This window comes from Pongo abelii, chromosome 4 (genome assembly GCF_028885655.2).
Source record: "Pongo abelii isolate AG06213 chromosome 4, NHGRI_mPonAbe1-v2.0_pri, whole genome shotgun sequence".
In the NCBI taxonomy this organism is placed as follows: Eukaryota; Metazoa; Chordata; class Mammalia; order Primates; family Hominidae; genus Pongo; species Pongo abelii.
Genome location: NC_071989.2, coordinates 151,681,383 through 151,709,236, shown reverse-complemented (window position 1 = coordinate 151,709,236; position 27,854 = coordinate 151,681,383). Strand labels below are relative to the sequence as shown.

The 27,854-nt window shown below is 37.3% G+C and overlaps 1 protein-coding gene across 10 annotated transcripts in view; it reads left to right on the top strand.

Annotated features, from left to right (window-relative positions):
• Positions 1-27,854, top strand: part of NR3C1 (nuclear receptor subfamily 3 group C member 1) — a 124,666-nt gene that overhangs the window by 65,193 nt on the left and 31,619 nt on the right. For 5 of the 10 annotated variants that reach the window (XM_024246811.3, XM_054555230.2, XM_024246810.3 and 2 more), the window contains 2 exon segments: positions 23,599-23,765; positions 27,713-27,829. In XM_024246811.3, the coding sequence (XP_024102579.3) occupies positions 23,599-23,765; positions 27,713-27,829 (284 nt within the window). 10 annotated transcript variants of the gene reach the window in all.

Genomic DNA, 27,854 nt, shown 5'->3' with positions numbered 1-27,854 from the left:
GTCGTTATGTCTTCAATATCTTTCTCTTGAATTTTCATTGTCTTCTCCTTCTGGGACTCCATTCATATGTAAGGCCATTTGATACTGTCTCTCAGGTCCATGAAGTTCTGTTAATTTTTCTTCATTGTATATTTTTTATGTGTTCTTCAGCTGAATGAGTGCCATTGATAATTTGGTATGTAATGGCTCACTTAAACTTCCTGTTGTTTGTAAGATATTTCTATTCTCAGCTGTGTCTGGAATCCTTTAGTCCAGAGCCCCACCAATCCTCAGCCTAGAAGGAAGGAGGAGGAGAAGGACAGGGTGAAAGGAAGGGGAGAGCTTCTAGCTTCAGAACAGAGATCAGAAGAAACAACAGAGCAGTCATCTTGGATAAGGAAACTTCCCTCAAACCTATTACTTATATCCTCAGAAATAAGAAAAATAATGCATTTATCAAATTAAAGGATTTTGAAAAAGGGAACATTCAGAGAATAAAACTAAACTCTTGGAAATTAAAAGGATGATAACATAAATGAAAAGCTCAGTTGAAGGATTGAAAGATAAAAGTAAGAAAATATCCCAGAAATAAGAGCAAACAGACAGCAATGTAAAATAGGGGAGAAGATAAGAGAATTAGAGAAACATCTTAGGAGTTCTAGAAAGAGAAAATGTAGACAACAAAAGGTAAGAAATCATCAAAGACTGGAGTAGCGGAGGTCATGCTGTTTCTTTTTCTATTTTTTATTTTGAATTACTTTTTTTTTTTTTTACTGTGAAACAAGCATATGTACATGAGAATGAACAAAACACATATGCAGTCATGTATTGCTTAACAACAGAGATAGGTTCTGAGAAATGCATCATTAGGTGATGTCATCATTGTGCAGACATCATAGAGTGAACTTACACAAATCTGAATGGTATGTCCTACAGTATACCTGGACTATATGGTATGGCTGTTGCTTCTAGGCCACAAACTTACAGCATGTTACTGTACTGAACACAGTAGGCAGCTCTAATACAGTGGTAAGTATTTATGTGTCTAAACAGAAAAAGTACAATAAAAATACAGTATAAAATACAATAAAATACAATAAAAATACAGTATAAAAGAGGAAAAAAATACCTGTATAGGTACTTACTGTGAATAGGGCTTCCAGGATTGCAAGTTGCTGTGAGTCATTGAGTAGTGAGTGAATGTGAAGGCCTAGGACATTTATTATATAAAGTCTACTGTAGTGTAAACTCTGTAGACTTAGGCTACACTAAATTTATAGAAAAATTTTCTTCAATAATAAATTCACCTTAGCCTACTGTAACTTTTTTACTTGGTAAACTTTTAATTTTTTTTTTAACATTTTGACTCCTTTGTAGTAACACTTAGCTTAAAACACACACATTGTACAGCTGTAAAAAAAATTTTATGTGGTTCTTCTGTAAGCTTTTTTCCATTTTTAAGATGTTTTTATTTTTAAAACTTTGTTACTAAAAACTAATACACAAACACACACATTAACCTAGGCCTATACAAGGTCAGTATCATCAGTGTTCAACCTTCATATGTTATCCCACTGGAAGGCCTTCAGGGGCAATAACAAACACAGAGCTGTCGTCTCCTATGATAATAATGCCTTTTTCTGATATACCTACTGAAAGACCTGGCTGAGAGTGTTTGACAGTTAACAACAAAAAAAAAGAAGTACACTCTAAAATAATGAAAAAAGTATAATACAGTAAATACATAAACCACCAACATAGTCATTTATTATCAGTATTGAGTATTATGTACTGTACACAGTTGTATTTGCTGTACTTTTCTATAACTGGTAGCACGGTAGGTTTGTTTACACCAGCATCACCACAAACATAAGCATTGTGTTGTATTACAATGCATAGCTACAGCTAAGTGATAGGACTTTTTCAGCTCCATTATAATTTTATGGGACCATCACTATAAATGCTGTCCATCATTGACTGAAATTTATGTCGTGCATGACCATACATACAATTTAATGAATAATAAAGCTAGCAGTGTGTAATTATCAACCAGGGCAAGAAATAGAATATTGCCAGTGCCTTGGAGGCCTCCAGTATGACCATATAAGTTTACAAATCCTATTTTGTTCCTCCTCCCCAGAGGTAACCACTGCCCTAACAAATGTGATCGTTATTTTCTTGTTTTTCTTACTACCTATACAAACATCCTTAAACAATATAACTCAGTTTGTATATTTTGAATTCCATGTTAATAGAATATCATATGTATATGAATTTATGTGAATAGAATATTATATATGTCATTTTGCATCTTGCTTTTTTCATTCAACATTGTATGATGCATTCATGTTGTAGTATATAGCTGTCGTTTATTCATTGCTGTATAGAATTATATCCTCAGAGATAAGATATATGGATGTTTATAAATCATTCCACTATTATGAACATTTGACTAGTTTGTAGTTTTTGTTTATTTAACCAAAAAAATGCTGCTGCCAACATTCTTACACATTTTACTGTATATGCACGTTAATTTATTTACAAGTATAAATTTCTTTTTGAATACATGTTTATCAATGGAGTTGCTACATCATAGGACATTCTTGTCTTTGACTTTACTGGATAATACCAAACTGTCTTCCAAAATGATTACGTCCTTAAACTCAGGACATATCTTATTGTCAAATGTTTAATTTTTGTCAGTCTGATGGGTATGCAATGGTGTTTCATTGTAGTTTTAATTTGCATTTCCCTGATTACTAATTAAGCTGAGTAACTTTTCATATGTTTATTGGCCATTTGGAGTTCCTGTACTGTAAATTATAAGTTTTTTTGTCCATTTTTCTAGTTTTCTGTCCTTTTAGTTGAAATCCAAATTTGCCTAAATCTGTTATTCTCTGAGCACAAGTAACTTTGGATGCTTTCCTTTAGATTTAGCCTAATTCTTTATCATTTTGTCAGCTTGATGGTGCTTTTAAGGAGATATATATGTGTGTGTGCGTGCGCATGTGCGTGTGTGTATATATATATATATATGTATGTATGTATTTTTTGAGAAAGAGTCTCACTCTGTCACCCAGGCTGGAGTGCAATGGCACAGTCTTGGTTCACCGCAGCCTCCATCTCCTGGGTTCAAGCTTTTCCCTGTCTCAGCCACCCGAGTAGGATTATAAGTGTGCCACTATACCCAGCTAGTTTTTGTATTTAATAGAAACAGGGTTTCGCCATGTTGACCAGGCTGGACTCGAACTCCTCACATCAAGTGATCCGCCTGCTTTAGCCTCCCAAAGTGCAGGGATTACAGGCATGAGCTACCGCGCCTGGCCTGGATATTTTTTAAAAATATTTTTTATCTAGCACTTTGGTTTTTGGCAGGCAGGTTGGCACTCATAGTCTGACCTACCATTTCTATAAAAAGAAACCTGTAAATGTTCTTAAACAGACTTTGAACTAGTCTTCCTGATTTTGAACCCCTACCTTTACCCCCAGTTTTTGAGCCTTTCAGAATTTTTTTCATAATAATTAGGTTGCTTCTTAGCTTTCCCCACTGGTGACTTAACAGATCTCAGGAAGCCAACAATCCTTGTCCATCTGCTTTCTGTCTTGTGAACTGTTGCTGGTATTGTCTCTTCTCTTTATTCTTAGAGGTGTATGCTTTTAAAAACAAATACTGGGTTCGAGAGGGAGCTGAAATAAAAGCATGTGTTAAATATACCATCTTTAACCAGAACTTTATTTGACTGGTCATTTTATTTTCAAGCTCACATACACTTCAAACAGAGATATGGCTAAAGGAATTATCATGTGAACAACAGCCAGGGCTCTGAACATCACAGATTATATCATCATACTTGAAATATTTTAAATTTTGATTCAAAATGAGAGCTTTATAGATATGTCCTCAATGGACTAAGTGTTTAACTACTTAGCATCCAAAACGTTCTTACTAATCAAGAGAAGACAAACACCCCAACAGAGAAATAGGCAAATTTTATCAATAGCCAGTTCACCAGATTTGTTTTCTGTTAGAAGTGAATATGGGGAAATACATGTGCCTATGTTTTGCCTACTTTCCTGGAGCAGGTGAGGAGAGGCAGTTTAACGATCCATGTGATAAACTCTAAAATTGTCCATCGGCTTTCCAGTCCCTTCTAGGAATTTAACTTAGGGAAATAATCAGACATTTGCAAAGGTGTGTACAGTGGTGTTTGTAATCGTGAAAAACCAAAGAATGACCAATAACGGGAGAGTGGAAGTTCCAGCCAAGTACTTTACAACTACTAAAGAATCATGTAAAATATCTATTGACATAAGAGTTTTATCAAAATGTGAAGTATACAGATGAATAGTACCACACATAAAAAGCAAGGTGCAAATTAGCCATTTATATTGTTATCCCCAAAATAAATAGATGCAGTTTTTTTAAAAGATGAAGGCTATATATGGAAGTGTTTGCTGGTTTACTGTCAAAAGAATGGCAACTTTATTTTCTAATTTAAACTTTTTACTGTTTTCTAAATTGTCTAAATAGTTTTTATAATGTAAAAGTATCTTCCAATTTAGCTTCATTTGACAAATTACCTTTTCATTCTATCTAGCTGTATAATTCTAAATGAATTTACAGCAGTAATCTTAGAGCAGATGAATTTACAACAGTAATCTTAGAGTAGACTACGGATTAGATGTAAAACATGAACTAGGAAAAAAAATAGTTTGGGGTTTATGGTTACAGAGAGTTTTCCTCAGTGTGGGGATCATAGCTGTATTGAGTTTATTCAGTTTTCCTTTCCCACGTGAATGAAAAATGGGGCCAGCCTACAACTGGAAGTGCCTCGGCGTGTACCACTGTACTGTGTATGATGTGATTTCTTGATGCTAGCAGGGAGAGAAGCAAATTGCCTCCTATTCAAACCAGACCCACAAACAGCATCAACCAGTCATTTCAGCTACTCCTGCAGTGTCAAGAAGGTGTGAACCCCTCATGTTCTCTATTGCATACCCTTGTCTAATTCACTGTTTCTTATTCTTTTCAGGTTTTGGCTTTATGCTACATTTCAGAAATCATAATAACCTTTTCTGTTATTATTTTATTCTTTTTGGCACTGTGAGAAAAATTAAACTTTCAAGTGGATGCTTCTTATAAACTATTTATACCCTTTTGCTCCCTTTTGGGAGGCAGGGACAGGGACAGAGTTCCTCCTCAGGCTAACTAAGAAAACTTACTGCTTCCAATGTAATTTAAAAGATCTCCCTCTTTCTATTGCTCTCTGTACTCTTAATTTTTTTTAATTATAATTTTTATTTTAAGTTCCAGGGTACATGTGCAGGATGTGCAGGTCACATAGGTAAACATGTGGCCATGGTGGTTTGCTGTACCTATCAACCCATCAGGTATTAAGCACGGCATGCATTAGCTATTTTTCCTAATGCTGTCCCGCCCCCCCACCCAACAGGCCCCAGTTACACTCTTAATCCTTATAGCTCAGATGTTATGATCCACAGTGTGGTTCTTACAGAAAGTTATGGATTAAAAAAGAAACAAACACTCAAAGTGCCCAAACTTGCTTAAAATAATCCTGGTACAGCTAAACTCATGCACTGACTGTCCACCTAACATGTAACAGTCTGTGTTGTGATATATTGTTTTAATGTTCTGAATGCTTGTCAGCTTTCAGTATTAAAGATGTGAATCATTTATCAGCAATGAAACATTTAGTCTAAGGTTGTCAGCTATTTATGCTACAAATTAATGACTTGTCCTTAAAATATCAATTTTGTGATTCATGTTTTGGCAGGTGGTTAGATGTTTTGTGTTCTAATTTTAAACTATGGATAAAAGTTTTGTCATAATCATTGTTTTATTGGTTCCTTTTCTCCCCTACCCACTCCCCAAAAAACCCTGCAATTCTTTTTTGTTAATCTTTTATTTCAGGTTCAGGGGTACATGTGCAGGTTTGTTATATAGGCAAATTTTGTGCCACAGGGGTTTGGTGTACAGATTATTTCATCACCCAGGAAATAAACATAGTACTTGATGGATAGGTTTTTAGTCTTTACCCTCTTCCCACCCTCAAGTAGGCCCCAGTGTCTGTCATTCCCTTCTTTGTGTCCATGTGTACTCAATGTTTAGCTCCTACTTATAACTGAGAAGAACATGTGGTATTTGGTTTTCTATTCCTGTGTTAGTTTGCTTAGGATAATGGCTGCCAGCTCTATCCATGTTGCCGCAAAGGACATGATCTCATTCTTTTTATGGCTGTGTAGAATTCCATGGTGTATATGTACCACATTTTCTTTATGCAGTCTTCTGTTGATGGGCTTTTAGGTTGATTCCATGTCTTTGCTATTGTGAGTAGTGCTGCAGTGAACATACACATGCATGCGTCTTTATGGTAGAATCATTTATATTCCTCCGGATATGTACCCAGTGATGGGATTGCTGGGTCGAATGGTAGTTCTGTTTTAAGTTCTTTGAGAAATCATCAAACTGCTTTCCACAATGGCTGGATTAATTTATACTCCCACCATGAGTGTATAAGCATTTCCCTTTCTCTGCAACCTCACCAGGATCTATTATTTTCTGACTTTTTAATAATAGCTGTTCTGACTGGTGTGAGATGGTATCCCAGCACCATTTATTGAATAGGGAGTCCTTTCCCCATTGCTTGTTGTTGACTTTGTTGAAGATCGGATGGTTTTAAGTGTGTGGTCTTATTTCTGGGCTGTATTCTGTTGCATTGGTCTATGTATCTGTTTTTTACCAGTACCATGCTGTTTTGGTTACTTTAGCCTTGTAGTAGTTTGAAGTCAGGTAATACGGTGCCTCCAGCTTTGTTCTTTTTGGCTTAGGATTGCTTTGGCTATTTGTGCCCTTTTTTGATTCTATATGAATTTTAAAATAGTTTTTTTCTAATTCTGTGAAGAATGTCATTGGTATTTTGAGAGCAACAGCATTGAACCCACTAATTGCTTTGGGCAGTATGGCGATTTTAACAATATTGATTCTTTCTATCCCCTGCAATTCTTTGTTGTTGTATTTAACTATTTTTACTTGTGAAGTTTTTTCAGGGATGATTTTGTTGAAAGTAACAACTCTAAAAATTATGTTGGTAAGTAAAATTTTAAGTAAAGCTTTTATTTTCAGAGATTCCATTTCTCTTAGACTTTGGAGCTATTATCAGCAGTGTCCAATCTGCAGTGGTACTCAGCGGTTTCTGTTTCCTGCATGCAGAACTACTTATATGAAAACACAGTTTTAAAAATGCTTTCTTATGGCTGACATTCACATTCTTATTCTTTTTGATTCTTTTCAAAAAGGGATTTGGTTTGTTAAAATTAATTTCTGCAATACTTTTATGAAGATACAAACTCTGACAAAGCTTTTAAAACAAGTTTGAGAGAATACAGTATTGATTTCACTTGTAAATCCAACGATTATTTTAGAAAAAAGGAAAAGATTATTTACTATTATTTTGATTATAAATGTTTATCAATTTTAAAGCTTCCACACTGCACATCTCCCACTACAACAGTAGCTACCATTTATTCTTTCTCAAAAAAAGTGCTAAGTGTGCCCTTCAAATTTTTACATTTTGCAGAATATCCCTAAAATTTTAAAACAAAAATTACATCATCACTTGCTTTAAATGTTTCTTCTTTATTTAACGTACAGTTTCTAAAATGTTAGCAGATAGCGTTTTAGAAGAAACACGTTACTTTTCTAATGAATGTTCTAAAATGAACCACAGTAACCTATACTTACTTAGACTGTGAAAAACAACCAAAACCAAAACTTATTTTCTATTGTTAAATTTTCAAAAGTGAAACTACACGATAGTTTACTTGGCACATCACTGTTATTGTGAATTGATAAATGTATGTGTAGACGTGTAAATCAGAGTACATATACATTATATGCAGTGCCACAATACATTTTTTAGTATGTTTTGACTGATATTTAATTATATAATTTACCAAGAGGATCTCACCAGAATGTAGAAAAGTATTGAATTTTAGAACAATTCACATATTAAAAAAAAATGTAGTCAGCCCTTTTATCTGTATCTGGAGAATGCAGGGTAAAGGAATAATGAATGAGTATTGGTATTAAAAAAAAAAGGTGTTAATTTCTTACTTATGATACCTGCTACTTTGGGTATCATTTAACCTTTATTTCTGTGTAGAGGAGTTCTAACATCCTCTAATTATTATAATATTGTTCTAATTTAATCTATCTTAATCTGCGATACAGTTTGAAAACCAAGCTTTTACTATTGGCATGTGCAAAAAAATAAAGCAGCAGTAGACTTGGAATCTTGAATGCAAATTTAGATTTTGCCTCTTAATAAATGTATAATATAGTGTCCTGGGACCAATTCTCTAACATTTCTGAGTCCTAGTTTCTGCATCTGTCAAATGGGATTAGAGATACCTACTTTCAGGATGTGATATGGTTTGGCTCTGTGTCCCCACCCAAATCTTATCTTGAATTGTAATCCCCATATATTGAGGGAGGGACCTGGTGTGAAGTGTTTGGATCATGGAGGTGATTTCCTCCATGCTGTTCTTGTGATAGTGAGGGAGATCGCAAAACATCTGACGGTTTAAATATGGCAGTTTCCCCTGTGCTTTCTCTCTCTCCTGCCACCATATAAGACTTCCCTTGCTTCCTCTTTGCCTTCTGCAATGATTGTACGTTTCTTGAGGCCTCCCCAGCCATGCCGAACTATGAGTAAATTAAACCTCCCTTATAAATTACCCAGTCTCAGATATTCTTTATAGTAGTGTAAAAACTGACTAATACAGAGAATTGGTACTGGCAGGATTGGGTACTGCTATAAAGATAACCTGAAAATGTGGAAGCGACTTTGGAACTGGGTAACAGGCAGTGGTTGGAACAGTTTGGGGGGCTCAGAAGAAAACTGGAAGATATAGGAAAGTTTAGAACTTCCTAGAGACTTGTTTTGAATACTTTTGACCAAAATGCTGATAGTGACATGGACAATGAAGTCCAGGCTGAAATGGTCTCAGAGATGAGGACCTTATTGGGAACTGGAGCAAAGGTTATTTTTGCTATGCTTTAGCAAAAAGACTGGCAGCATTTTGTCCCTGCCCTAGAGAACTGATGAACTTTGAGATGATTTAGGGTATCAGGCAGAAGAAATTTCTAAGCAGCAAAGCATCCTAGTGGTGACTTGGCTGATTCTGAAAGCGTTCAGTCATGTGCATTCACAAAGATAGGGTCTGAAATTGGAACTTAGGTTTAGAAGTGAAGCAGAACATAAAGGTTTGGAAAATTTGCAGCTTGACCATGTAGTAGAAAAGAAAACCCCATTTTCTGGGAAGGAGTTCAAGCCAGCTACAGAAATCTGAATAAGTAACAAGGAGTAATAAGTAATAAATAACAAGTAATAAGTAACAAGGAGCCGAATGTTAATAACCAAGACAATGGAGAAAATGTCTCCAGGGCATGGCAGAGATCTTCAGGGCAGCCCCTCCCATCACAGGCCTGAGAACTAGGAGGGAAAAATGGTTTCCTGCTCAGAGCCCTGCTGCTCTGTACAGCCTCACGACATGGTGCCCTGCATCCCTGCTGTTCCAGCTCCAGTTGTAGCTATAAGGGGCCAAGTTACAGCTTGCACCATTGCTTCAGAGGGTGCAAGCCCCAAGTTTTGGCAGCTTCCACGTGGTGTTGGGCCTGCAGGTGTGCAGAAGACAAGAGTTGAGGTTTGGGAACCTGTGCCTATATTTCAGAGGATGTATAGAAACGCCTGGATGTCCAGGCAGAAGTCTGCCACAGAGGCAGAGCCTTCATGGAGAACCTCCACTAGGGCAGTGCGGAAGGGAAATATGGGGTTGGATCCCTCATACAGAGTCCCCACTGGGGCACTACCTAGTGGAGCTGTGAGAAGAGGGCCACTGTCTAGGCCCCAGAAAGGTAGATTCACCAGCAGGTTGCAATATGTGCCTGGAAAAGCCACAGAATGCCAGTCTGTGAAAGCCACAGGGGTACCCTGCTGAGCCACAGGGGCGGAGCTGCCCAAGGGTATGAAAGCCCACCCCTTACTTCAGTGTGCCCTGAATGTGAGACATAGAGTCAAAGGAGATTTTGGAGCTTTTAGATTTAGGGGCTGCCCAGCTGGGTTTCAGATTTCATGGGGTCTGTGGCCCTTGGTTTGGCCAATTTCTCCCATTTGGAACAGGAACATTTACCCAATGCCTGTTCCCTCATTGTATCTTGGAAGTAACTAACTTGCTTTTGATTTTATAGGCTCATATGTGGAAGGGACTTGTCACATCTCAGATGAGACTTTGGTCTTGGACTTTTCAGTTAATGCTGTAATAAGACTTTTGGGGACTGTTGTGAAGGCATAATTGGTTTTAAATGTGAAAAGACATGGGATTTGAGAGGGGTCAAGTGCAAAATGATATGGTTTGGCTCTGTGTCCCCACCCAAATCTAATCTTGAATTGTAACCCCCATGTTTTGCGGGAGGGACCTGGTGGGAGGCAGTTGGATCATGGGGGGAGTTTTTTCCATGCTGTTCTTGTGATAGGGAGTTCTCCAGAGAGCTGATGGTTTAAATGTGGCAGTTTCCCCTGTGCTCTCTCTCTTCTACCGCCATGTAAGACGTGTCTTGCTTCCCCTGCCGCTTCCACCATGATCATAAGTTTCCTGAGGCCTCCCCAGCCATGCAGAACTGTGAGTCAATTAAACCTCCTTTCTGTGTAAATTACCCAGTCTCAGATAGTATCTTTATAGCAGTGTCAGAATGGACTAATACAGGATAGTAATGAAGATTACAGAATATGTAGATGAAGAACTGCTAAGTAAATAGCAGCTGTTATTATGTAGTCGAATGTATACATACATTGTGGTACTTCAGTGTCCTTTACATTGAGTAACTAGAAATTTGTTGGCTTTCTCAATCTGCTTACATCAGATGACATGTTAATTTATGCCTATACTTTTTTCTAGTTAATAGATATAAATCTATTCACTCAACTTCTATTTACAAAACTGGTAGTGTGGCAAGACATCTCCTTTCTAGTTAAGGCTGTATAATATTAAGTTCATTTTATTTAAATTAACTATGGTTTGGGAATGCTTTTCATATCATCATGTATGCCCAGTTTGATACTTTAGTGGGACAGTGTATTTCAGAAAAAAATAAATGCTTCCCCAGAAATTCTAGGGTTGAATATATTAGTCAAACATATAACAGTGTACTTCAGAGTTCCTCTAAGGGCAAAAATCATGGTATGAATATGCAAAACACTCCTATTTATACTTTTGTATTTTTGAAATGCAGTCTTCATGTCAATTTAGCATTTTATTGACCAGCATGACATTATCTTAATAATTTGGAATGCCAATATGTTCATTTAAGACTTAATATAGTAAGTATCTAAAGAAAAAAATGGAAGTGACTGAATGCTTTTGTATCTCCTAATTATAATTTGTGCTCCATTGTGATATGAAGGATAGAAGGGGCAGGATAGGTAGAAAACAGAAATTAACTTTGATGTTTAACCTTACCTTAAGACTGTCTGTTAAGTGACCCACATAATCTTAAAAAACTCTGTCAAGCTTAATGGATGTTACTCTGCAGGCCCCTGCCAGGCAACAGTCACAAGGTTATGAGGTGCATAGATTTTGGAATTAGGCAGAGCTGAATTCAGATCCAGGTGTTGCCTTATAATGTGACTTTGGGCAAATAAAAGGCCCAATTTTTGTATTCTTATCTGTAAAATGGACTCAGTAAAAATTATTTGAGATAATTTATTTATGTACTGTACCTAGTCATGCAGCTTGACACACAGAATTACAAGTCAGTAGTTTCCAGTATGATTATTATTGTGAAAGAGATACTTTGTTTCACCTACTGAAAACTTTTTTCAGTCTTAAATTTTTTATCTAACTGGCTGTATTGCAGATGTCTGCTATATAACTTTTATATAATTTTAAAAACTATTTCTTTCCTCCTTGATCTTCTAGAGGTAAGCTTACCAATGTTTTCATTACTTACTAAATATAGCAGCCCCCAGCCCTTATTCCTGAAGGAGAGGTCCCAAAACCCCTAGTGTATGCTTGAAATGACAGACCACAGATAATCCCAAATCCTATGTGTATATTGTTTTTCCTATAATACATACCTATGGTTAAAGTTTAATTTATTAATTAGGAAGAGTAAAAGAGTAATAGTAACTAATAATAAAATAAAACAATTGTAACAATATGCCAGCATCACTACTCTTGTGCTTTACGGCCATTATTAAGTAAAATAAGGGTTACTTGAACACAAGCGCTGTGATACTGTGGCAGTCCAACTGGTAACAGAGACAGTGATGCAGTTTGGCTGTGTCCTCACCAAAATCTCAACGTGAATTGTATCTCCCAGAATTCCTAAGTGTTGTGGGAGGGACCCAGGGGGAGGTAATTGAATCACAGGGTCTGGTCTTTCCCTTGCTGTTCTCGTGATAGTTAATAAGTCTTACATGATCTGATGGGTTTATCAGGGGTTTCCCCTTTTGCCTCTTCCTCATTTTTCTCTTGCCATCACCATGTAAGAAGTACCTTTTGCCTCCTGCCATGATTCTGAGGCCTCCCCAGCCATGTGGAACTCTAAGTCCAATTAAACCTCTTTTTGTTCCCAGTTTTGGGTATGTCTTTATCACAAGCATGAAAACGGGCTAATACAGTAAATTGGTACCAGTAGAGTGGGTGTTGCTGAAAAGATACCCAAAAATGTGGAAGCGACTTTGGAACTTTGGAGGACTCAGAAGAAGACGGGGAAATGTGGGAAAGTTAGGAACCTCCTAGAGACATGTTGAATGACTTTGACCAACATGCTGATAGTGATATGAACAATAAGGTCCAGGCTGAGGTGGTCTCAGATGGATATTAGGAACTTTTTGGGAACTGGAGCAAAGGTTACTATTGTTATGTTTTAGCAAAAAGACTGGCGGCATTTTGCCTCTGCCCTAGAGATTTGTGGAACTTTGAACTTGAGAGAGATGATTTAGGGTATCTGGTGGAAGAAATTTCTAAGCACAAAGCACTCAAAAGGTGACTTCGGTGCTGTTAAAAGCATTCTGTTTTAAAAGGGAAACAGCATAAAACTTCAGAAAATTTGCAGCCCGACAATGCAGTTGAAAAGAGAAACCCATTTTTTGAGAAGAAATTAAAGCTGGCTGCAGATATTTGCATAAGTAGCAAGGAGCCTAATGTTAATCCCCAAGACCACGGGGAAAATGTCTCCATGGCCATGTCAGAGACCTTCACAGCAGCCCTTCCCATCACAGACCCAGAGGCCCAGGAAGAAAAAGTGGTTTCATGGGCCAAGCCCAGGGTCCTCATGCTGTGTGTAGGCTAGGGACTTCGTGCCCTATGTCCCAGCTGCTCCAGTTGTGGCTGAAAGGAGCCAATGTAGAGCTCAGGCTGTGACTTCAGAGGGTGGAGGCCCCAAGCTTTGGCAGCTTCCACATGGTGTTGAGCCTGTGGGTGCACAGAAGTCAAGAATTGAGGTTTGGGAACCTCCGCCTAGATTTTAGAAGATGTATGGAAACACCTAGATGCCCAGGCAGAAGTATTACTGCAGGGCAGGGCTGTCATGGAGAACCTCTGCTAGGGCAGTGCAGAAGGGAAATGTGGGATTGGAGCCCTCACACAGAATCCCTACTGGGGCACTGCCCAGTGGAGCTGTGGGAAGAGAGCCATCATCCTCCAGATCCCAGAATGGTAGATCCACCAATAGCTTGCACCATGTACCTGGAAAAGCCGCAGACACTCAATGCCACCCTGTGAAAGGAGCCGGGAGGTAGGCTGTACCCTGCAAAGTCACAGGGGCGGAGCTGCCCAAGACCATGGGAATCCATCTTTTGCATCAGTGTGACCTGGATGTGAGACCTGGAGTCAAAGGAGATCATTTTGGGGCTTTAAAATTTGACTAACTCACTGGATTTCAGACTTGCATGGGCCCTGTAACCCCTTTGTTTTGGCCAATTTCTCCCATTTGGAACAGCTGTATTTAACCTGTGACAGCCCCCCTACCCCCTGTCCCCGCATCCCTCCGGCCCTTGTATCTGGAAGTAACTAGCTTGCTTTTTATTTTATAGGCTCATAGGCAGAAGGGACTTACTAGCCTTGTCTCAGATGAGACTTTGGACTGTGGACTTTTGGGTTAATACTGAAATGAGCTAAGATTTTGGGGGACTGTTGGGAAGGCATGATTGGTTTTGAAATGTGAGGACATGAGATTTGGAGGGGCCAGGGGCAGAATGATATGGTTTGGCTGTGTCCCCACCCTAATCTCAACTTGAATTGTATGTCCCAGAATTCCCATGTGTTGTGGGAGGGACCCGGGGGTGGGGGTGCAGTAATTGAATCATGGGGGCTGGTCTTTCCTGTGCTATTCTCATGATAGTGAATAAGACTGACAAGATCTCATGGGTTTATCAGGGGTTTCCACTTTTGCCTCTTCCTCATTTTTCTCTTGCCACCACCATGTAAGAAGTACCTTTCCCCTCCCGCCATGATTCTGAGGCTTCCCCAGCCATGTGGAACTCTAAGTCCAATTAAACCTCTTTTTCTTCCTCGTTTTAGGTATGTCTTTATCAGCAGCATGAAAACAACTAATACAGATGGCTAGTAAGAGACTAACCGACAGGGAGCGTCTCCAGTGTGGATATGCTGAACAAAGGGATGATTCACGTTCCAGGGCATAAGATTTCATTACTCAGAATTGCATAGAATTTAAAACTTATTGTTTATTTCTGGAATTTTCCATTTAATGTTTTCAAACTGTGGTTGACTGCAGGTACCTGAAACTGTCAAAAGTGAAACCATAGATAAGTGGGGATTCCTGTACCTAAGATTATTCCTTTAAATTGTTTCAGTGGATATGTAGGGACCTCAGTGTGAAGTGAGAGCAGCAGCATCAAAACCTGAGGGAAATTCAGATAGCAAAAGAAACTTGTCTAGTATACTGGCATGACAGAGAAACCAAGAAGTTCTCATGTTAATGTGAGAATCTAAGAATTAAAGAATTAAGCCTTTGCCTTTGAGGGAAGGAAAGGGTAATGTGACTTTAAATCAGGTTGAGATTGGTTCTGAGGGTTCCTTTTCCTTCCTTTATATTGACAATGAATATAGACACAACTGTTCTGCATTTCCATTTGTTTTTATAAATGTCTTTTTAGGATTTAGGAACTGCTAATTATGCAATATGAGATATACATTAGTTTGAGGAACATTTGAAAATTTGATCAAATGACACAGATTGTCACACAGTTTTAAGACAAATGTTTTTACCTATTTGACCTAGTCTGGCAATCCCTATTTGGGCAAAAATCTTCATTTGCAGGTCATGATTGGAAGCAGGTACAGAAAAAAATTGCATTATGTCACCAAGACATCAAACTTCAGCCTACAAAGTAGAAAGCGTTATTTCTCAAGTTGAAGGCCTGGATATACCTCAGCTTCTCAGTTCTGACACTTTATCATAGTGGAGAAGGAAGAAGATTGCTTCAGAACACTGATGCTGGTGTCACAAAGACCTGGGTTTGAACCCTGACTTTACTAGTTACTTAGATCACTTTAGGCAACTCAACTTTTCTAAATCTTGTTTCTTCATCTGTAAATGCTGAAAATAGTACCCACCTCATAGGTCTGTGGAGAGGATTAAATGGGATAATCTATACAAAGAAAGAGCTTGCATAATAGTGCCAAGTAATGGTGAGGTTATACCTGTATACTGATTATAATCTCATAAATATTTACCATGTTAGCTGTCTCAGAGTTCTTTTGCAAAACAGATAAAGATAGAAAGTGTAAATAAGCAAAATAAGTGAACATATACTGAACTTTGTACAAGATGCTGGCGATATGGAGAGACCCAAGACATGGGCCCTACCTAAAAGAAATTATTGATAGAAACGGGATACATATACATCAAAAGGTAACATAGGATCATCTGTGCAGAGTGCTATATGGCAGTGTTTTAGGAAGTCTAGAAGCTGTCATGGATCAGGAATACCATGGTGGACACTTCAGGCGGGGAAAACAGATCTTAGCAAAAGCTACTCCTATCATAGGTACTTGATAAATATTTGTAGAATCCAGGATCCCTGTAGTGATAAAGAAACTACACGGATTATGTAGGGGAGTGATAAGACACATGACTGGAAAAATAAAAAGAACCAAATTATGGACCATATTGAGCTTGTACTATAAACAGTGGAGGAGCCCTTCAGATTTTTAATCATGTTGAGAAAAGAGTTTTAGCAGTGTATGGGGGATAGAATGGAAAGAGAAGCCAGTGCCAGAAGGACTGCTTAGTATCAACCATTGCAGTGGTTAAAGCAAGAGGTGAGAGAAGGCATGCATTAGAATGGCGGTGGTCAGAGTGGACGGGAAGGAAAAGGTCCTGACATAGTGTTACAGGGAGTAATAAATAGGATGTGGAAGATGGGTTAGAATTGGCAAAATCTCTGCATGTGAGTCTGGGTTACTAAACATAGAGAAATTCAAATCTCTCTTTAAGAATCGAATAAAATATTTAGAAATAAGTTACTGTTGTACTTGAGGTGAACACAAATGGCATTTCAAAGATGCTCAAGATACCTTGTTGGAAAAAGGCAATAACTGCACTATTGTCTCCAACATGTTCTTGCCTTCTTTGAAGACATCATGTTCATAATTCTGAATTATGAACCGTCTATTATCCTTGTATGCTCTTACGTGTGAGGAACCATAAGGTGGGAACAAAATCCGGTCTTCATTCTAGAAGTAACCATGTGATGAAAAAGTTTTTAGTCTTTCTTCTTACCATACTTGTTCTTGGTATTCTGTTTACCATTCAATGTACTATTATTGCTTCTGCTTAAAACTCGCATCCCCTAATGCAAGCCTGAGCAAACAGAACTGAGAACACACAGCCTGAGAAGGGAGTGCTTGGGGTCTCAAGACTTATTCTGTTTTTCTCCATCTTTGACACTTGGTTTGAAGAGCCAAAAAGGATACAGCTTTTAGGAAGTAAGTTACCCAAACACAGTGACCAAACTGGATTAATTCTTCCGATGAGAAAGAAATACATTATTTCTGTGAAACAGATTAGACTTTAAGTAGCATAGATAACATGATTATATTCTCTCTACAAATAAATACACGGGACCTAAGAAACCCTTTACAGATCCAAGTGTTTTCCTCTCCACTTTTCCATCCCCAAACCCATCTTGCAAGATATGGCCAGCTTATTTGGAGTTAATTAAATCAAGACCTTCATTTTACAGACAGGGAAACCAAGCCCAGAGACACTGAATAGTAGGCCACTGGTGTCTTAGAGGTCTGAAAAATCCTCTACTGAACATTCTCTTCATCTATTAATGTATAGGTTTTGTTGCTGTAACCCTCTCTCCAAGAGGAGTGAATATAAATGATGCAGAGTTTGGATGAACTATCTTAATAAGAACCTAAAGTTGAAACCAATACAAACCTCTCTCAATAAATGCAAAGCAAAGAGAATAATCAGTCTTTCTTTGGCTTGTTAAATAAGATAAAATGTGTTCTGCTAAAACCATTTAACAGAAATATTGTGAAAGGTTTCCCCTAAAGCATTTTTCTATTTGATTTGAAAACTATTCCATAGCTTATTATCAAACAAATCAGTAATCCTTTAGCTAATGCAGAGATAAATGGGCAGTCAGAAAATATAATCACCTGGTGTGTGCAGCTGAGTATTTACATTTTTCCTAATGAACAAAGATAAGAAAAGTACAGGTGACTTTAATGTGTAAAAACTACCTTTTAGTGCTAGCGCTAGAGGGAAAAAGAAATTACTGGCTCAAGCCAATCCTGTATTTGATAACTAAGCCGTATAGTCCACGGCTTGGCTTCAGTTCTGTTTTGAATCTCTTTTTGGACTTGTCTTGAATGGACTGTTTAGGGCTGCTTCAGTAGTGCAGTTGTTGCATTTTTAAGCATGGTTTAGGTTTTAAAATGTTTCTGGTCCTTTTTTTTTTCTTTTCCACTTTATGTTGCTTAAAGCTTTATGGCCAGGTTTTCTCATCCTCAGCATTATTGACATTTGAAGCTGGATACTTCTTTGTGGTGGGGGCTGTCCTGTGCCTTGTAGGCTGGTTAGCAGCATCCCTCGCCTCTTCTCACTTAGATGCCAATAGCATTTCCCCAACCGTGATAACCAAAAGTATTTTCAGACACTGCCAAATGTCTCCTAGAGAGCAGAATTGCTCTGTTGAGAACTACTGTGTTATGGTGTTTGGACAAAAACTGACAAGCCAATGGGAATATTCTATTGGTAGTTGTAAAAAATTAATCCAGTTATAGCAGCTGTATTTCTGGAATTTTTTTTTCCATATTAACACTTGCTTTCTGAGGTGATAATATCTTTCTCCCAAATAGATTTCTTGCATTACACTGAAAAATTGCTGATTAATTCACTTAAATTGAAGACTAAGCCAATCCTGTCATTTGGGTAATAGTTTAGCAACTCTGCCCCTTTCTCTGTCAGGGAAGCCTTTAATTTAGTAAGCGATACTGTATCCTTTTGTCAGGTACATTACCACTCCTATTAGCAATAGGGCAATTGAGATTAAGAAAGATTAAAAGGTCACCAAGCTATTGCATTGTAGAATTAGGTTATGAATTGTAGCCTATCTGTAGTCTCCATAACAACAATTCTTCCAGTGTGGTCCATGGGGCCCCGGGAGTCTCCCCTTAAAGGGCAGACTATTTTCACAGTAACACATACTTTATTTGCCATTTCATTATGTCAACATTTGCAATAATGGTACAAAAGCAAAGATGAGTAAAACTGTTGGCATCTTAGTATACAGTAGTTACTGTATTCACTGCCATGCACTTAAAATCTTTGAAGAAGCAAAAAAATTATTAATTACATTAAATTTCAACCCTTAAATGCATGTGGTCTTTCTCATGTCAGTGTGACAAAATGAGAAGGTGCATAATCCACTTATATCGCATACAGCATTTGATAGTTGTCTCAAAGAAAAGTGTGTATAAGATTAAACTGTGAGTTAACCTACTTTTTTTATGGAATACCATGAGAGATAAACTCTGGTTTTCAGCCTTGGGTATTTGGCAATGTTTTCCCAAAAATGACTGAAGTAAACTTAGCACTTTAAGGAAAACAACTTAAAGTATTTGTTGCCAATTGATAAAATATAGGTTTCAAGCAAAAATCAGAATTTTTGAAGACTTGTATCTGCCACTGTGAGCTTGACAAATGTGACTCTTTTATATTATATAATGAACTATGTCAACATTTGAAAGATCTGCATAACTCAGTGAACCAGTATTTTGCAGGTGACTAATGCATGATAATACAAAATCATGCATGGGTAAAAGATACATTCAAAGTGCAAGATAGACTGACAGATTTCAGTGTAACAATCAAAAGTTCATTGATAACAGTTTTGGATTCCACATTGCAATACTAAAACCTATAAAAAACTAAACTGTCAAATTTTGGTGTAGTATCAGAAAAGGAAATCTATAATTACCTGAACTTAAGTTTCTGGAGGACCATTGACCTTCTACAGGCTCACAGGGAAGACCGTAGCACTTCTCTTTCCCTAAGATCCTCCAGGAAGGAAGAAGATAATCCTTGGGGGTAGGATAGAGACCTATTGTGTGATGATCACCAAGTATGTAACAATGCTTTATATAACTCTAATATATATAATCCACACAAACCCCCTAAAATGGCACTAATAAGGGAATAGACTCAAAGAAGTTAAGTCAGCTAGCCACTGTCACAGCTATTAGAGCACTGGAACTAGGATTTGAACCCAGATTTGTCTGTATGTAAAGCTGATTCTCTTCGTAATAGTACTGAGACACAAGAGGTGGCTACAGAATATTCTGGTACTCCATCCTAGACCAGAGTTTCAAGGTTCGTTATCATTTGTAGCATCATACTGGATCCTCACAGTGCTTGCCTTTCATTCAGGTGCCAGGAAACGTCTGCCTGAATGAATGGGTGTAATTTACCTGCACATTTTACATGCTTCTCAAGGTGTGTGATTAACTCATAATCCATCCATGACTTTCACCCATAATCCTCCTTGTAGCAATTGCTTTGCTTGCAACAAAATTAAGTAGACATATCTAGCTTTATGCATGGTTTTCTCTCTCTGAACTCTAACATAAACTCAGCCTCAGGAATTATTCGGTTTCTACTACATTTGCCATTCTGATTGGGAACCACCAGCATTCAGGTATTCACCTGGAACAAGGCATTCTGTTCCAAGGGTTCCTCACTTAAAAGCAAGCACCCTAGCAATAGTTCATAATGGAACTTCTTAACATTCTCAGAATGTTTGGCACAGCTGTGAACACACATTGAGCAATCAATAACTATTACAGATAATGATGCCCTTAAGACCAGGATATTTTAGCTTTCCCATTCAAAGGGGGTGAAATATGCACTCTTACTATGGTATACTTTTGGTTCCTTCTGCCATGTATCCTTATTAAAAGATGTCAATTCCATATGGTTTTCTCTTGAGTTCTAACCATTTTGTTGTACCCTAGCCCTTTTAACAATATCAAACTTGCAACTGAATACCATTTAGCATTCATCCATTTGTTCCAATGGTGTTCATTATAAGCTATCTTAGTCCTCCTATTTGTATGACAAAAATTGGTTTTTTTCACAGATGTCTATGGTACATCTGGCAGCTTTCCATGTACTCAGTTCTTATCTGATGTAGCCCAGAACGACTGCCTGAAGGGATGCCAAAAGCCTGATTAAGGTTCCAAATTTTCAGCTACTGTACTATCAATCCATTTGTTCATTTTTACTTTCCCTTGTCATCTGTAGCTTACAGTTGAGTGGCCTAAACATGTTTTGCATACATTGTAATATCTAAGAATTTGGGAATACGGTCCTAGGATTTAGACTTAATACTACCTTCCATTTATGTAATACTTACTCATAAAATCTTCAGTGTTCCTGAAAAAGAAAAAGGAACATGTATTGAGTGCCTGCTAGAAGGAGGAACTTGTAGTAGATTTTCTATGTGTTATCTTATTTTCACAACACACACACAGGTGATATCCTTCCCAGTTTACTGATGAGGAAACTCAGGGGTCAAAGTAGTAGATACCTACTCAAGGTAACAGAAGCTGTGAAGTGGTACAGCTGGGATCTAAAACATGTCAGCTTCACCATAGATAGGCTCTCTGATCAACCATCTGCCATGGCCTATATGACCACATCCAGGGGTGATGATGTCATTTTCACAGGGTTATTGAGAGCTAAAACTACGAAGTACTACAAACTATTATTTAAAATATAAATATATACTATATATGCATATGTGTGCATATATAATTAATTGGGGAAACATCACAGAATACTGTCCTAAACTTTAAACAATGCACTCATTTTCTGTAAACTAATATACAGACAACTGTTTGGTCCCTAAAAATAGATGTCAGGTGACAGAGACTGGCTGAGCAAGAATAGGAGTATCTTCAGAATTGAAGCCAGAGAAGTTTTTGCTTCCCCAACACATTGTTGCACCATTCACTGTTCCAGGACCTTCCTACTTCTCTGGAAAACTCTGGCCCAAAGCAGCTCCTCTACATTTGTCCCAAGTTTCCATTAATCAGGAGTGGCCTGTGCCAGACCTACAGCAGAGTCATTTCAGGTTATTCTCTTCTGTTACAGGCTTTCAACGTGTAGTCAGTCCACTCGCCCAAATCTAGCAGGGAATCAGTGCCTTGTAATACGGAAGCATCTACAAATTCTTCTTAACAGTGTTCAGAGAACAATGTGAAACCCTGGGGCCTTTTCCCAGAATTAGGGTGGTGGGAATGCTGTCCTATTGACTAAGCCTGTTAGGTAAGCAGGCAGTTGGCAAGATTCAGGAAGCTTCATTTGAAGATAGAATTTAGGGGGATCGTTTGGATTTACTGGCTTAATTACTTAAGGTAACATTTGTAAAAGAAATTGTCATTCCAGTATTATTACCTTTTAACTTTTATTCCTAAACAGAACATTAGCAACAAACTTCATTACTTGATAAATGTAATTTCTAACCAGATTGATAACTAGCAAAAAATTTTAAGTTACTTTGCTCTGTGAATTAGTTTAAACATATTTGTAATTGAGACTTACTACTGTTATTGGCTGAAATAAATAAAAGCAAGAGATAATAAAGAATAACAAAGAGACAACGAACACTCAATTTAAGTTTATTTCTAAGTGCCATCTTTTTTAGAGAAAAGGCAAATTAAGAAAAGTTTGGAGAGAGGTACTAGGATGTTTATGAACTTGTAGAGATGATAAGCAAAATGGACTTTAATATGTAGAATTCCAGAATCAACAGGTTGCCAGCATCCATGTTTTTGAAGATTTGCTTAAGAACACATCCAAAAATGGAATGGGCAGTCTCTAATTATAAGCAGAAGGCTACAAAATCATTTTAGCTGCATAATACAGTTTTGGTTCTAAAGTCAGCACGTAAGAGGAAAATTCCTCAGGAAGATACAACATTGAAAACCATTGTATCATGTAATATGAAATGCAATAATTAATTTTTCCTCCAGTAATAAAAAGATCACTGTTTCATTGGTTTATAAAAATACATCTTTATGATTAAATGTGGCAAAATGCTAAGAATTGGTGAATATTGGTAAAAAGTTTATATCCATTGTACAATTCTTGCAAATTTTTTTTGAGATTGAAAATTTTTAAAACAACAAATTATCTTTTAAACACCTAGTAATCACTAGACCTGCACTCTTTGTGGTGAGACAATGAAAAATGTTAGAGACCTAGTAAGAGAAGCAGATTCACATTTCTGTCTTCTTCTTCAAGCCAAATAGTCATAGAGTGGAGTGGGCAGAATGGAACTCACTTTTGAAAGCCTAGTGCTTTGTCCAATCTTACTGCAATCCAGACAGGAAGGTTATAGAAAATGTTTCTGGATCAGTCTTCTCTGAGTCATATGAAATTGTGGTTTCAGCCAAGATGACATTAGAAATTAGGGACATGGGACAAAAACTTTAAGATTGTAAAAAAATTTTTACTCTAGTAGGAAACATGGGTAGAATTGTAACGACACTTGATTGAATCTTAAAAGATGCCTGTATAAGATCTTAAAATTAGGAAAAAAATTATGTCCTAAACAGTTAAAGGCATAGGAGGCATCTTTTTGGGATGATGGAAATATCCTCTTTCCTGATTGTGATAGTAGTTACATGAATATTCATTTAACAAAAATCATAAATTATAGACTTAGAAAACAGTAAATGTTACTGTATGTGACATCTTAATAAAGGTGATTATAAAAATAAATCCTAAGCATCTAAAAAAAAAAAACCAAGTGAACCAGAACCACACCATTCTATTTTGGAGACACTTCAAAAGAAATGACCTCATTCTTAGTTTTGTTTAAAGAAGAATATAACATGATTTGAATATATTTAGATAGGATATTTTAGTGCCTGCTAGCACTTGAAGCCAGAGTTCAGTGTGAGCATTCTGACTATGAAGTGAGAGGCTAAGAGAACTGCATTTTGATATTCCTTTGACAGTTAAATCATAACACTATTCTTTCCCTTCTTTAGCCCCAGCATGAGACCAGATGTAAGCTCTCCTCCATCCAGCTCCTCAACAGCAACAACAGGACCACCTCCCAAACTCTGCCTGGTGTGCTCTGATGAAGCTTCAGGATGTCATTATGGAGTCTTAACTTGTGGAAGCTGTAAAGTTTTCTTCAAAAGAGCAGTGGAAGGTAGTGTGTGTTTTGAAGAGTTTATTTTTCCTCTACTTGGTTTTCATTTCTCAGGGTGGATTTTGAAATTTCCATTATATGCAAAGCCCATGAAGGCTAAATATCAGTTAAGAGGGGGGAGGAGGGTGGCTCCTAGGTCCTCTAGTGGGCAGGAAAGTATTTAAAACAACACAAAAAGATCTAGAATAAAATAGAAAAGTATAAGTTGATGTCTGGGAGTTTGGTCAGGGAGCATAAGGTAACACTATAAGAAAGTGCTATCATATGAAATGATGATGTTAAGTTTGGGCATAACAATGTTCATTGTATTAGAAACATGGGCTTTAACTTCCATAAGCTAATAGGTTTCAAAGTCACCAACTATACTGGCCTGGCAAAAATGAGTCACAGTGAGAACTGTGAGAGGAAAAAAAAAAAAAAAAGATTTTCATTTCATTTCTTATTCATTTTTTTTTTTCTGTTAAGCCAGGGCACTGTGCTAAGTGGTATAAATACCAATAAGACCTGATCCTTACCCTCTGGGAAGTCACACTCCACTAAAGTGAAAGATGAGTTAACAATGACAAGGTACAGAGATTATAATACAGAGGAGGGAGAGAAAAACTCGGCCTGAGGAGGTCGGGAAAGGTATTTTAGAGAAAGTGATTCCACTATATATATATATATATATATATATATATATATATATATATATAAAAAATAAAAAAGTATTAACACAAATCTATATATATATTTATATATATAAAGTAAGATTTGTGTTAATACATTTATATATATTTATATATATTATATATATATTTATATATATATATTTTTTTTATATATTTATATATATAAAAATGTTGTATTAACACAAATCTTACTTTGTTATGGATTCAGACTGTTGACAGGGCAACAGCATTATCTCCCTAAAGAATGAGAAATTAATTCCATAGCAAACTTATTAGAAGAGAGTCTAAAATGTCCTAATACTACCAGTGACTCCTCTTGGAAAAAAATAGTCATATAATTTAGTTACTTTTAAAGCAGTTTGAAAGCAGTGTGGCCTAAAGCTCTGATTATATTAACTTTTTAAAGAAACATAATTATTCATTCACTGTATGAGGATTATTATTATTTGTCTCATGTTGTGTTTGCATATCCATGAGAGTTAGATGAGTCATTTTCTTTTGTTTTACTTTTTAATACATTAGCAAATTATAAAATTACTCTTATTACACCACAAAGATTACAGGGATGGCAGCTTTGGCCAGTGTAGTAGTCCCACCTATTGATTAGAGTCAAAAGTAAAGCCCAGCCCTGCTTTGTGCATTGCTCCTAATAAAGTGGATGTTATTTAACACATATGCAAAAGACAGAAGCGTCTTCGTGTCCTCACTTTCTTAACTGCTTAAGTATTTCCACGATATAAATGCAGTGATAATAATAATACGGACAGTCCCTGACTTAACGATTTTTCAACTTTTATGATGGTGGGAAAGTGATACGCATTCAGTATGGCTCCTCGACTTACAATGGGGTGGCCTCCAGATAAACCCATTGTGAATTGAAAATATCTTACACTTAGCACTCCATTCTTAATACCTGCTAGAATTATAGATTATCCCTCAAAATTGGCATAGTATAACATGGTTATCAGCAAGTTGTTGCACTTTATTCAGAGCTTTACACTAGGCAGGGGTGGGCTTTACTTTTGACTCTAATCAGTAGGTGGGACTACTACTACACTAGCTAAAGCTGGCATCCTTGTGGTCTCTGTGGAGTAACATGAGCAGCGTTATAATTTACATCCCCCATAACAAATGATCCAAGAGAGTATGTGATCAATGCAGCAGAACTATTGTCTTTTATTATCTGATTTCACATGTAACATGCCATCACTTCTGCCATATTTTATTGGCCACACAGACCAATCCTGGTAAAGGACGGAAAGGGACTACATAAGACCATGCATTCAAGGAGGCAGAGATCACTGGGGCCATCTTGGGAGGCTGGCTACCACACCTACCATAAATAGAAAACCAGAATTACTTGCCAAAAATAGATTTTAACCACAAAAATAAATACCATGTAAACAAAACAATGTCACAAAATTTCAGCTGACTTGAAAACTCATCTTTCTATTAGTTAGAAAGGGAATTTACCAAGTAGTAGAAGACACAGGAACTCCAAAATAAGATATCTCATTGTCTTATCAGAAGGGTTGACAGGAAAATGGGCTGGGCACTGTGGCTCACACCTATTATGCCAGCAATTTGGGAGGCCAAGATGGGAGGATTGCTTGAGGCCTGGAGTTTGAGAGCAACCTGAGCAATATAACAAGACCCCGTCTCTACAGGAAAAAAAAAAAAAAATTATCCAGGCATTGCGCCTGTAGTCTCAGCTACTCAGGAAGCTAAAGCAGGAGATTCAGGCTGCAATGAGCTATGACACACCACTGTACTCCAGCCTAGGCAACGTAGCAAGAACTTGTCTAAAAATAAATAAATAAATGAGTCAAGGAATGAATGAATGGATTGACAGGAAATGACTATTAGTTGTACGTGGCCATGTGTTATGAAATAGTGAATACTAACTTAGTTAAAACTCCTCATTTTATAGATAAGGAACACATAGATAGACTTGTCCAACTTCATGCTAATAACCACAAAGGGCTATTTTTAACTTACGAAGGTACAGTGCCTCTGATCCTATAGCTCAGAGTCTTAGCTGTGCACAAGACATACCTGGGATAAAGAAATCAATACTGGCATAATGTGCACATCCTGACATTTCAGTTGGATATAAACAAAACTTTGGAATTTTTCATTTTTAGCAGTGGGTGATTTTTTTTTCTTCCAGTAACTGTAGGACAATGATTTAGAGATTCCTTATAGGGTATAACTTTTTTGTATTATAACCACTTCAACAATGGATGTATCTGTTGATCGTACTTTTGATTTATAGGGGATAGAATTGGGTTAGTGCTTCCATTTTGTGTCCAAGTAAAGAAGCTAGGAAACTTACAGAGTACAAAACGAAATTGAAACAGCTGGTACAGATATATGGCATTGGAGAGCAGCTCTGAACAAAGGTGAATTATAGTCCAGTGGTCAATTTTGTGGCCTATTGTTTACAAAGAATTGAACCTGATACAGTTAACCATCTACCCCAAACTGTTATTTGTTTAAAACACAATCTATTGGCCGGGTGTGGTGGCTCATGCCTGTAATCCCAGCACATTGGGAGGCCGAGGCGAGTGGATCACGAGGTCCTGAGATCCGAGACAATCCTGGCCAACATAGTGAAACCCTGTCTCTACTAAAAATACAAAAATTAGCCAGGCGTGGTGGCGTGCACCTGTAATCCCAGCTACTCGGGAGTCTGAGGCAGGAGAATTGCTTGAACCTGGGAGGCAGGGGTTGCAGTGAGCTGAGATCATGCCACTATACTACTACACTCCCAGCCTGGGCGACAGAGCGAGACTCCATCTCAAAAAAATAAAAATAAAAATAAAAAAACCACAATCTATCAAACTGTGTAAAACACAGTTTATCAAAAAAGTAGTTACCCTTGGTGGGTACTGGCTGGAATTGGGCAGAAAGGGGGCCTGTTGGGGTACTGTTTTGTTTCTTGATCTGAGAGCTGATTACATAAAGGTTCTTGGTTTGTAAAAATTTATTAAGTGGTTCGCTGATGATTTGTGTACTTTTTTTTAATATGTGAATACTGCAGTAAGGTTTTTTATTGCACTGTTTTCAGTTTGTTGAATAGAAAAAGGGAAACTCTTTGTGTTGTTTTTGACCTCTCGACCTCATAATGGCAATGTAGGCAAGAACATTCCCTCAAGGCAATACCTGTGGGTGCCTTGGTTATATTCCACCGGAAACAAAAACAGACAGAGGCTCTGCATATAAAATATATTTGAAGACCTGTGAAACTTTAATAGTGCCTTTTATTCCATATAGGACAGCACAATTACCTATGTGCTGGAAGGAATGATTGCATCATCGATAAAATTCGAAGAAAAAACTGCCCAGCATGCCGCTATCGAAAATGTCTTCAGGCTGGAATGAACCTGGAAGGTAATGTAAATATCTGAAAGCAATT